The sequence below is a fragment of the Cucurbita pepo genome, chromosome 12, assembly GCF_057944985.1.
Source record: "Cucurbita pepo subsp. pepo isolate OVF chromosome 12, ASM5794498v1, whole genome shotgun sequence".
In the NCBI taxonomy this organism is placed as follows: Eukaryota; Viridiplantae; Streptophyta; class Magnoliopsida; order Cucurbitales; family Cucurbitaceae; genus Cucurbita; species Cucurbita pepo.
Window position 1 is genome coordinate 11,566,096 of NC_141809.1, and position 12,875 is coordinate 11,578,970.

General features: G+C 33.0%; 1 protein-coding gene and 1 long non-coding RNA gene across 3 annotated transcripts; one reads left to right on the plus strand and one right to left on the minus strand.

The window, feature by feature from the left end:
• The first annotated feature begins 211 nt into the window (after positions 1–211).
• On the plus strand, positions 212–3,302 carry LOC111786492 (uncharacterized). Its single transcript, XR_015423077.1, has 2 exons — positions 212–786; positions 1,499–3,302. It is a non-coding gene; the product is annotated as an uncharacterized LOC111786492 (long non-coding RNA).
• A 2,390-nt stretch (positions 3,303–5,692) lies between these two features.
• Positions 5,693–8,878, minus strand: MSR2 (O-fucosyltransferase family protein). Of its 2 annotated transcripts, none has more exons than XM_023692904.2 (6): positions 8,545–8,878; positions 7,987–8,116; positions 7,803–7,876; positions 7,236–7,321; positions 6,476–7,049; positions 5,693–6,237 (listed from the first exon to the last, which is right to left on the minus strand). In XM_023692904.2, exons 1-6 carry the CDS (start codon positions 8,644–8,646, stop codon positions 5,959–5,961), a joined length of 1,245 nt encoding a protein of 414 aa, XP_023548672.2. In that variant the 5' UTR covers positions 8,647–8,878; the 3' UTR covers positions 5,693–5,958. The 2 variants fall into 2 exon arrangements, with proteins under 2 accessions (XP_023548672.2, XP_023548673.2); XM_023692905.2 differs by having other exon boundaries at positions 7,803–7,873; positions 8,545–8,877.
• Between the last annotated feature and the right edge of the window lie 3,997 nt (positions 8,879–12,875).

Consider the following 12,875-nt stretch of genomic DNA (forward strand, 5'->3'; position numbering starts at 1 on the left):
ACTAAAATTTGAAACATGCATGACATGGACTTATTTTAGTTGATAAAGTAAATTCAATACTTTCGTACATACCAGCTCCTCCTATGGATGTCTACACCTGCATACTCTCATATAATTGTGCTATATAATCTTTATAATCATTCTAAGAATATTGAAGGTTTCTATCCAAAAATTCTATTCCAGGGCGGACATATGATTGATCCTGTGAAAATAATGAAAAGAAATACAATACAGAAAACTAACCTCTCACAAGGAGTCAATCCTAGCTAGTTTGCTTTGAATGCCTACCAGCTAACTTTTGGAATCACAAGAATAGCGATAACCAAACTCTTTTACAGCATGTTCTGTAATACGAATCAGTGATAGTGAAGTGCGGCAGAAGAAACAGCTTCTAGAACAAAGCCAGGCCACTAATGGAGTGGCAAAGGTGATGCAGTATACGGTAGATTAGAAAAGGGTTGAGCTATAAGTTACATGAATAATAAGCAATATAATAGTCTTGGGGTTTTTAAATTTATTTTGCATGTGGACATATTCCTCATCCAACGTAATCGGCATGCTCTGATCGGTAGAGCAATGGATGAAAATGATATGCAGAAAATTCTCCAATTCTTGAAGAATGATCCCGTATAATAATGCTTGATAAATTTCTCTTGTATCTTTGCCTTAGTATGATGCTTCATGAGCTCAAAGTTTGAAGTCTTCTTATCTAAGCTGTTGATACTTTATGTGATTGCAAAGGCGAGGTGATTGGACCAGGATTTTATAGATTCAAGGCAGAAATAGGTGGAATTTTTTTTTACATATATATTTTTCCCTCCAATTTTTTCTTCAATACTCGATCAATGTTGCATAGATTCTTTAATGCTTAGTTTCTTCATAAAAATTTTAGTCAACTTAAAGGATGAATCAAGTATCGGGGACTTTCATCAAATATGTTATGCCTATGAATTGCCTTGTTTTTGTCTATTTTATGCCTTATGTGGTTCGTGGTTCTTCACATCCTACATCAGCTGTAAATTGTTTCCCCTTCTATAGCTGCCACATCATATCGTTGTGTTATCACATCTGTTGTTCAAAGGCCAGAGTTTACAGACAATAATTGGTTGCAAATGAGAGAGCCTGGTTTGTTGTATTCTAATCGACCCCTATACATGGTTGGGAGGGAGTCACATTGACTAATTTAGGGAATGATCATGGGTTTATAAGTAAAGAATACATCTACATTGGTATGAAGCCTTTTGAAAAAGCCCAAAACCATGAGAGTTTATGCTCAAAGTGGACAATATCGTATCATTGTGGAGAGATCTGTGTTTCCTAACATATACTTGTGGGGATGAATAGATGGATTTTATCTCAAGCACAATTGACCCCAATACTTTTCAACATGCTGAAATCCTGCTGTGTCGGCTTTGTCTTCAACGATTCTATATTTCAGGCAGTTTATGACATTATTTATCATCGATATATTATGATTTTACCTGGCTATATGAAGCAGATTTCAATGGAGTCACAGTGGTGCAAAATTATCTAAGTAGGACTGGACGTGAAGAGTGGGCTAGAGAGGTTGATGATACTTTTTATCTCCAGTATGCTCCCTAGTGTTTGTTTTTGCTTGATTTGATCTTTTAAGCAAAATCGACGTCTGAACTACACCCATGTCCTACAGTTTCGTCAAGCTGCAAAGAACCGAGACGATTCAGATTTGCTGGAAACGATGGCGAACTATGGTATGGATGAAATGAGCATTCAATATTTAACAAAATTGAGATCTTGACTTGTTTGGTTCACAAACTCTTGTTGCAGGTGAAGCAATGGTTACTGGTTTAGGAAGAGAAGTGGATAGGCTGGAGAAAGAGATCCAGGAGCTCGTTCCTGGTTTTAGGCATGTGGATATCGAGGCTCATAGTCCTACTGGGTCATCCCCATGAATCACAGGGAAGTTTCCTCTCTTTTCTCCATATTAGAATTATTATGATCATGGTCTTTGATAGAGATCCTGAGAGTGATGGCTTGCCTTGCATATGGGATTTTCATGTGTACTAGTCAGCAAGTTTTCACGGGCCTACCCTAGTTAACAATAGGGTCAGGTCTAATAACTCTAGGATCCATTATATATTTATTTTAGAAAAATAATTTAGATATTTTAGAAATAAAGATATTAAAAGGAAAATTATTTAGATCTTTTAGGGATAAATTGTCTAGACTCTACTAAAAATATCTCTCCACCTTACCTAGGTTATCATTCCAAAAGAAAAAAGGTACACAGTGCAGTAGTTTCTTCTTATATCTGATAATGTCTTGTAATGTCTTCTCGATCGGTGTTAATAAAGAGAGGGAATATTTCCCACAAGGAATTATGGTCGAACACCTTATTCAAAACCATTGCTCAGTACTTTGAAGCCTTGTCATATGGTCTTAGTCTAGGAGGTTGAGGTACTCTCATTCCCAACCTTGGTTGGAATTATCAGCCTATTCAAACTTGTATTCCTAATTCAAAGGGTCCACAATTCTTTTCCTAGCCATTTCCCTAATTTCTTTCCAAGTCATTAAAATTGTTGACCCTTGATATAATAACAATTCAGTAGTATAGAAATTAGATTTGAGAAAATGGAAAGTCGTATTCAATCTAACTTACACAAATTATTTTATATATTTTTAGTATGTAATAGCCTCAAATAAATGCACACGCAAGTTAGGCGGTGGGGGTCTACTTGGAGGAAAGATATAGACGGGAGGGGGGTTCGAGGAAGGCTGTAGAATTTATTAAGAAACTTCCAGGATGGGTTAGGGGAAGCTGGGCGGAAGATTGGTTATAAGAAATTGGGGGTATAAAGGAACTGAGGAAGAGGTAAAGAGAAGGAAGGAGGGTTAAGGGTTATCAGAATTAGTGTATTAATATGGCGTTCGCTCCAATATTGGACATAAAAGAGGTGGTGGTGGGAAAAAAAGGGATTAAAGAGGCGTGCCCATATTGCGGCGGCCCTGTAATAGCTTGGGACATGGATGTCCGCTGCTCCTTCTGCTTCTTCCTCCTTTACCACAAAAACAAAACCCAACTCTATTGCGCTCTCTGCTCCTCACGCCTCTTTTATTCCTCCAACAAACCCTAGTCTCTTCTTATTCTCCCCACATATCTCCCTCCTTTCTTTTTTACTCCTATATTTATCCTTTCTTTACTTCGTACATAATGTGAAGGTTGTGTGAAGTTGTTACAAGTAATTGAACAATTTTTTTTTTTTTTTCCAGTTTGGTTTGTTTTCTTCTGTTCTTAATTTATTTACACTTTTGTTTATTGTTTACTTTCTTTCTCCTCTATTCTTGGTCTATGCTTTTATTTTTTTTTAGTTTGCAAATTTGAAATGTTTGGCCATTCTAATGTTTGTGTTCTCCTTTTCAATACATTCACATCTAGTCATTTCATTAGGTTCATATTTTGTATTTTTAACTCAATGGCTTAAAGGTGGACATTTCATTCTCATTTTGAGAGATTCAAATCCCCTTTTGTCAATGAGAAAAGGAGATGAGGATTACAACGATTAAGGAAGCAAAAATTTCAAGAAATTAATCGAAGTTTTGTTAAGAATGAGAAACATTGAAAGTCCTATCTTCTTTAGATAGGATACAAGCTACCAACTAAATTTTAGATATAAGAGAAAATATGCTATTAACCAAATCTTGAAAAGAAGATAAAATATATCAAATTCTGAAAATAAGGGGGAAAATTATGATTATATAAAATATATTTCAATACTCTCCTTCAGGGTGGAGAGGGCAAGTTATAATACCCAACTTGTCTTTGATAAAATCATATTGTTGACTTCTCAATATGAAAATATCTACCCAGTTAGCTTTAAACAAGTATTTGTTGATGATCTGGACACATTAGTTTGCTTTTTAGATTTTCAATAAATAAATAAATTTCCTAACAAGATGCAAAACTTGAAATATTAGTTTGTTTTTTAGAATTTCAAGAAATAATTGAATTTACTGTGAGATGTAAAACCCAGATGATCTGGACACATTGGGTTGCGTTTTAGACTTTCAAGAAATTATTGAATTTTCCAAAAAGATGCAAAACTTAGAAATAGACCATATTCCATGTATCTCAGAACTTGAAGAGTTTCTTGGTTCATGCATAAATGATTTACTCTAAGGTTGATAATTTGTCTCATTTAATTTGATTGGAACAAAGTGAATATCCGAGTTGACCAGAGTGATGAATATAATAAGGATGTGTTAAATAAACACCCAAAGTTTTAAAGTTGGATGCAGTTGATTCCGCCATAAATAATACTATGTTAAGAATAAGAAACAAAAGTAGGATTGAAATTTCGATCTTCGTTAATATTCCCAACATTTAAATATAGAATATAAACTATAAACTAAATTCTAAAAAAAAAGAGAAAATATATCACTAACAAAATCTTGTTTTGAAAATAAGATAAAATATACTAAATATAATATTAACTAAATTCTGAAAAATAAAGAAAATAAAAGAAAACATCTTAATTGATTAAAATATATTTCAATAGGTCTCCAAAGTAAATAGACGAGGCACGTGTATCACTTTTATATACATTAATCCTACGTATATCATGTAGAGCCTTTTGAGCAATCAATCACTTTCTTGCCGTCAAATCATGTAGAAAAGTATGGAATATGTTTAAAATTTTATGACTTGTGTGAGAACACGATTATAAGATATTAATTTATAACGTCTCTATAGTATAAGTCACTTTCGTACATTTATTTTTTGAGATTTAATATTTTTTAAGAAATTATTTAAATATTAAATAGTAAAATACCTAACGAACTACAAAGTCAATTGTGTCACAAATGTAATTTGCTACCGTCAACTTGTTCTAAATTTTTCTATGAAAGACTAAGGTTTTCTTACCATCTTAATTTAATTTGACAATTCGACAAGTTCAACGAGTTCGATTAATTTTTATGGACCATATCTATATTTCGAGATGTTAAGAACAAAAATGTATTTTCTCGAGTTCGAGATGTTACATTTTAATTACTTTGTATTTACGAGTTGTCAGGAGTATTTTAGTCGATTGATAATTCTTAATTAATATGTATTTAGTCGACCATTTCTATTTAGTCATTTCCCTGGTTAACCCTTTAAATTGTACAAAAGGGCTACAAATACAATGTTTGAAATGATAGTTATATGAGAAATTTTAATTAACATTCAAATGTATCGTTTGGTTGCTCGGTCATATTTTAAAACGCTCATTTTAAATTTGATCATGTTTGCTGCTTAACCTTCTTGTATTTTTCCTACGATGAAAATTCTTAGTATGAAATGTCAAAGTTTCCTTGTCGCCCTGGTTTATATCCCGAAGTACCACTATGGCCGATCTGTCACTCAGTCTACTTAAACAACATAAAGGCTTGGCCCCGTGCCATTCGGAGAATGAGCCTATATATATATAGGCATGACTTAGTCAGTTATTCTCGCAATTCAGATAAGATTTTCCGATAAATTATAAACATCATTTCAGTAAAATATACATTCAAAAAGTTTCTTTTTCGATCCGATTATTAGTCATTTTTAAAGAAATAAACATACTGTTTTCTTTTATTTTATTTTATTAGTATATTGCTTAGAAATTATTAATCCAAAAATTTAATAATATATTTTTTCATGAAGAGATAATAAAAGAAAGAATCCCTGGACTTGAACACAAAATGTAATACTTTCTCTCAATCTCATTACTGTAAATGGAAGCCTTTATCAAACAATAATTGACATCTTAATCGTTCTGCTGCATGTCTTACAAAATTATCTTTAACAAATACTCTTCTGTTTAGGAATCATTAAGAACAAAATGAAAACTAATGCAATGCAATACAATTGGCCTGTAATCTGCTCGGCCATGAAAGCTCGAAGCACGCAAATCAGAGATCGATACAGTCGTGTCTTCACTTACCTTTACAATGAGCCTAACAAAAGCATGAATATGCCAAGTGATTCTTCTTTCTGATGTAAGAGGAGATGAATTTGGAAGCAGAAGCTGTGGATTCTCTAATGGTGGCTGGAACAAGTATTTGATTCTTGCCCAAACCAATCCTCTTGCCTGCAACATTCGAGTAGAAGAGTCCAGAGATCGCTGGTACAAAGATATCGCTTTGGCTACATACGTAGAAGTCGATTACTTTCTCGTATTCAGAACTCTCTGCATTCAAAAACTTTGCCTTCTTGTCCGCTGGCATTATGCTTTCCTGCAACAAAAGTTGGGAGAAATGCCCAGAATCAGTAATGGATGAACAGCTTAACTCTCATAAAGAGAAAGAATTCGTAGTTCGGTCCGAGTTGCGAATTCTATCCAAAACAAACTTATAGAAAAGGCAGCAGAGGAATAAAAAACATTAGAAGTAATCTTTCTAGCTTAATTTGTCGAAATATATCCTCACGAAATTGAAGTACGTATCGGGGAACGATAAATGCATCCAGACTCGCCTTTGTGTAAGTTTTTGGAAACAAATCTTCGAGATCATCAAGACTGTTTTCCCATCTCGGTTGAGTCAAGTATATGGTAGCATCCTTGTTGAAACCAATCTTCCTCAAAAACAAAGCTATTTCTTGTGCAGTGTAACAACTTTTACTTCCAGATGCCTCTTGGCATCCATTTTCCCCCAACATTTCGATCCTCAAGTCCACGGCTATGAACTGACCGTTAGACTTCCGACTCAAAGTTTTTAGCCTCTCAACCATGGATTCAATCACCTCACTTATTTCTGGCTGCAACTCCAATGTTCCAAACATGGCCAAACATGGAACTGAATCACCATCACTTGATGTGGTCAACTTTTTCATATTTACGGAAGGAAAGTAAGTTGCGAGTCTTATGCTGCCACTTTTTTTAAAAACCTTCTCTACGTGTTCCGAAATGTAATCTTCTGTAACCCGATTCGGCACTTTGACAGTCGAGAGCTTTCTTGGAGATATTTCAGATGGCAGCGTTTTTACTACTTTGACAACTCCATCGAGGCTTTCAATGAACTTCTCAACATCATAAATGTCCCCAAAGCTCCTGGAAGATACCAATTATGTCAGGTTTCGACCAGAATAGTTTCCCCAGAAGTAATAGACAGAGTACAGCAGCACATATCTATGAATATGGAGTGAAGCAATAGGAAATTCCAAGGCAATAAAAGTAGAGATGAAGATTCTTTAGAAGGAGGATCTTGTTCCAGCCACAGCACTTGTTAGAACTTACCACTTATCTCCCAGTTCTTTCCCTCTAATATCAGGGACAACAAGAGTCGCACCTAGATATCTAGCCACGACCACAGCATCAGCAATCTGAAATAGGCAATAAGCATCAATAAGAAATGTGGTAAAATGAAGGGAAGACAATGCTAGATGACAACAAGTGACACGATCTGAGAAGAACCCAAATAATAATGCCACAAATGGGGAGTTTTTAGAGTAAGAGACCCTGAGTATTGCTCGCATTACTGTTACGAATCACGACTCTCCACAGTGGTATGATATTGTCCACTTTGGGCATAATCGATTTCCTTTGGACTTCCCCAAAAGGCTTTATACCAATGGAGATGTATTCCTTACTTATAAACCCATGATCATTCCCTAAATTAGCCAACGTGGGACTCCCTCCCAACAATCTCCAACAATTACTTCATATAAATGACGGTTAATTAGCCAATAGAAAACATGAACCCCAGTCATAATGTGCAGTGCTCTATCAAGTTAATTGTTTATATGGAAAAATGATGAACAAGCTAGACAAAAACCAGAAGAATCAAATACTTTACTTGGGTACCTGTGAGACATGGTATTCGGGACCGTCGGTCAATGAAAAAGTGACATACCCCTTTGGTTGCCTCCCCTCGTCTGCTTCCAATCCAAAATGAGTAATAAGTGAATAGAAAGGATAAGAAATACAAAAGCACGATAAATGGTAAATGAACGTATCAGTTAACTTTCGCTCATTTTCGAATACTAACCAGATTCGGGTTTGCTCCAACATTGTTTTAGCTCTTGAACATCATTTTTCCACGGAATAGCACCTTTTTTGTTGAGGCTGCGCACTGGTGTTACTTTGGCAACATCCTTCGTTGGCCCTGGAAATTTTTCCTTCAAAACAAAAGCAAGATTGAATGCAATGAACTAGGATTCCGATTTCCTAAACTTGATTTGTAAGAAGCAAAAAATCACACAATCAAATATTCCAAGGAAAAAAGTGCTTGATTCTACCGATAAATTAGAGAAGCTGAACGAACATAGCTTGTAAATTCCGTAAGTTATATTCTATCTCGGTGAAGCACAGATAGTACGCTTCCTGCTACTACTAGTCAAGCTATACTCATACAGAACTAAATTCCACAAAATTGAGCAAGAATGATGATAAAAAAGTAAAGTAAAAGTACGAAACCATGAAAATAAATCAGACTACGCAAACTAAAGAAAACAGAGAAGACACGGATTGCACAGCATAAGATCTCTATAAGAGAAAATGGAGAAAATAGCAGATCGAAAAGGAAATGAAGGTTCAGAGCATGTACTTGGACGGAATCAAAGTGGTCTCGCTTGATCATGTGGCCAAGCATCACGAACATAGTGAGGGTGAGTATGCCGGCCAAGACTTGTCTCAGATCCACCCCCATTGCCGTTCAGAGATCCTGCTCTTCTCTCTCTCCCAGAGTCTGTGAAGATTAAGCAGAGGAATCAATGGCGGATGGAATTGAAAGCTCCTTGATTACTTGGGGAAGCCAAAGCCGAAGATTCAAGAAATTTCCGCCGCTGAATCACAGAGAACACTACGACAGTTCTTCAACCTCTCTCTCTGTGTTTCTTCTTCTTTATAACACACAGCACCGACACTTCCCTCCCGAATTCATTGCTTCTCCTAAGCCTTCGTTTTCATATCCTTTCCCCTTTTTCTTAAAATAAATAAATAAATAAATAAAAATCCATTGGTTTTTATTTATTTATTTATTTATTTATTTATTTATTTTTGTTGGAGTATCTTTCAATTTATTATTATTATTTTTTTTTAATTATTTGAATTATTGAAATTATTTAATTAAATTATAAACTATAGGTTCTACTCAATTAATTTCTTTTTTTATTTCTTTTTTCAGGACATTAAATTAAATTTTTGTATAGCAATTTAATGGAGACGTTTGTAATTTTAATTTATTATCAATCTTTTAAAAATATATAAAAAAAATTATTTTATATCGAATAATTATTGTAATTTTAATAAAATAAAAATAAAAAAATTAATTAACATCGCTACTTATAGAAATAGAATCTCGAATTATTTTAGTACATATTATAATTAGTAATAATAGTGTGACAAAAAAGATTATAAGACTATGATAAGGTCATAAGTTTTATGTATTTTATCCGAGTTGGTAGATGCATACTTTATATTATATCAGTCAAATTAATAAAAAAAAATAAAAAATAAAAAATCCGAGATTTATTTAAATATTGACAATTTTATTTTTAAGAATGGAGAATAATTTTATCCGAACAAGACATTACTCACTTCATTAATTAAAGATCGAAGTTAAAAAATAATTAAATAATTTTAAAAAATATTTAGATAAAACATCACAAAATTATATATTTTAAAAGTTATTTATATTTGCACAAATACTTTTTAAATATATATAATATACGAATGTGAAAATAATTATTCAAATTTTTTATTTTTATTTTTTATATTTCTATATTATAATTTTATTTTGTGAATTTGTTAATTTTTAAAATTTATTTAATATAAATTTTTTTAAAAAAATGGAAATTAAATTAGTTAAAAGCTGAAAACATTAATTTTTAATTATTAGAAGTACAATAATATTTTTCAATTTTTGGATAGTAACCAAAAATCTCCTTTGGCTGCGGTTACAGTGGAGAGATGAAACGTAAAGAGGAACATAATATGCCTACTGCCAGGTGGAGGGCATTGATTGGTTAGGATAAATAAATAAGGTAGGTTGGCAAGATTAATAATAAAGTAATTTGGAAAAGAAGAAAAAAGCAAAAAAATAAAAATAAAATAAAATAAAGTAAAGGTTGATCAACCTGAAACCATGGGTTAGACTTTAAACCCTTTACTAAGGTTAAGATTTCTGACACTCATTTTGTCTTATCCTCATGTCCAACTCAGTCGCCTACCAACTCTTAATTAATTAATAAATATAATATATATATATATATATATATATATATATTTTTTTTTTTTTTTTTTTAATTTTTTTAATTTTTTTAATCTTAAAACATATAGTTTTAAATCTCGTATCTCCCGTGGGGTCTTTAAATGTATGTTCGGAGGGCTGAGTTGGGTTATAATAAGTTTGATGAAGTTAGTTAATAAATTGATGTTTGGGACATTGAGTTATGAAGTCGGAGTTTAGAAAGTCAGTGTTTTTAGTGCTGAATTGTTACTTTTTCCTGCCTGAGTTATATGTTATCAAAACTGTTGTTTCCTACTCACTTTTAGCTGATAATATTGTTTTCAACGTATTTACTTGCTCACATTTTTTAAAATATTTTTTCTAAACATGACTCAAGAATCGAGCATACGCCTATGTTGTCCACAAAATCTAAATTTTTCATAACTGACTTGTTCGTCGAGTCAGAACAAGTGTGGCACAATTGTTGTCCCGTTCCTCCAATTATTTGAATGGCGGATAGTTTTAAAGTTAGAATTGCATGTTTTTTTTATGTATAATTTTTTTTTTTTTTGTAGTTATTTAATAGGAGATAAATATAAATTAATAATTGTACTTAATTCATATTCTAATCGAAATGATTGCTAACAATTTTTTAAATATCCATCATAAATTTTATATTAAAAATGGATTAATTCATAAATAATATTAGTGAATTTATATTAAATTACTTTAAATGCATTTAATAATTAAAAACAACTATAGTGATGAAATTCACGTTTTGAAGTATAAAATTAAATATTAAATTCACCTTTCAATTATTGTAGACGTATGTTTTGAAGTCATTTTAAATCTGACAAAAATTTAAATAGAATTTTAAAAATTTAAATAATACTTTTATACAATTGGGAATAAAAATATAAAGCTTAAGATACATTTATTAATTATTTGGTTTCTATTTTTTAAAATTATGCTTTTAAATATTATTTTGGCTTTTATTTTATTATCTATCTTTTAAAAACTAAAAAACTAAAAAAAAAAAAATCAATTATTTTTAAAAATCAATCTTGTTTTTATAATTGAACTAAAAATTCAAATAATTTGATTATAAATAGACATTCAAATTATTCTTATAGAGAAAAAATATAATAAAATCTGGAACGGTTTCTAGGGTTGAGATTGCGTGCACTCCGAATTAGCATACTAATCCACCTTAGATTTTTTTTCATCCTCTGTATTAACCTAAGTCCATCGTTAATAGATATTGTCCGTTTCAGTCTATTACGTCTCACCGTTGGTTTGTCCACTTCAGCCCGTTACGTATCGCAGCCACCCTCACGTTTTAAAACGCCTGTTAGAGAAAGGTTTCCACCCCTTGAAAAGAATGTTTCGTTCTCCTCCCCAACTGTGTTGAGGATTGTTGGGCACGGGAGTCCACATTGACTAATTAAGACGATGATCATGAGTTTATAGATAAGAAATACATTTCAATTAGTATGAGGCCTTTTGGAAAAACAAAAACCAAAGCCACAAGAGGAGAGCTTATGCTTAAAGTGGACAATACCATACCATTGTGGAGATTCGTGATTTCTAACAAACAGATATGGGATCAGACAATATCTACTGGCAGTAGGCTTAGTAGTGAACTTGGGCCAACAACAGCCCTAATTCTCGTTTTCCATTACAGAATTCCCGATTCCGATCAGTAATTTGGCGAATCGCCGCCGCGTTAGCCGCCAAAAGAAGCAGTGATCGGCGGTTCTGAAGCTGTCGGCAGGCGAGGGTAATTGAATAAAATGATTAAATGAAAAAATGGGGTGGTTAGGCATGTGGCGAGTGGGGCGAGGCAGAGTCCTTCAGGAAGGCCAGAATGCTTAGTTGTTCACTGTTCCCCATATAAAGAAAACAACAATCGGAGCCATTGATGAGCCAACAGGCTGTTCTTCTTGTTTTGTTTTCGGCTCAACCAACATCAACTACACTTCTCTGTAAATTCTGTTCTTTCTGTAAGACGTCCCTGTCACATAAGATTTTGATTCCAATATTGTTAGCCTTAAGATCGAAGAACAGTATAAATATTACTGTAAACATAATAAATCTAATCTAATCATTGGATTCATTCCGATCCATCTAAACATAGTTCATCGGGTTCAAACACATGCTTTTAATGAAGATGTCATAAGTTTGAATCTTACCCCTCCACCTTTCTGTAGTTCTAAAAATTTTAATTTAATCTTTAGACTTAACTAATTGAAACGGAATCGAAACTATAAGGGATCAATTGACTGTAAGAGTCATAGCCTACCGGTAATGGGTATTGTACTTTTTTGGATTTTATCTTTTGAATTTCCCGTCAAGCAAGTTTAAACGTAAGTAGATATTGTCTTTTTTGGATTTTCTCTTCGAGTTTTTCCCCCCACAAAGTTTTTAAAACGCATGTGAGCTAGGGAGATGTTTCCACACCCTTATATAGAATACTTCATTTACCTCTCCAACCGACGTGGAATCTCACGTTGTGGTTCCAAAATCTGTCTGCTGTAATTGCTATCATAACCATAGGAGAGATATCCAGCAAAGTAGAAAAATAAATCAACTAAAAGAAGTCACGAACTCTGTACTTCGGCATTGATTTCTGGATGGCTCATTATTATTACCATTGACTTCCAAGGAGACAGTGAAATAGAATAACTTTAACATCAAGTTTTTCACCC

Coding starts and splice junctions, on each gene's coding strand:
- MSR2 (XM_023692904.2), bottom strand. CDS start 8,646: ATGGGGGTGGATCTGAGACAAGTCTTGGCCGGCATACTCACCCTCACT. Junction 7,322..7,802: donor CCGAATACCATGTCTCACAG/GTACCCAAGTAA, acceptor TGCCTATTTCAG/ATTGCTGATGCTGTGGTCGT. Junction 6,238..6,475: donor TTCCAAAAACTTACACAAAG/GCGAGTCTGGAT, acceptor CTTTTGTTGCAG/GAAAGCATAATGCCAGCGGA.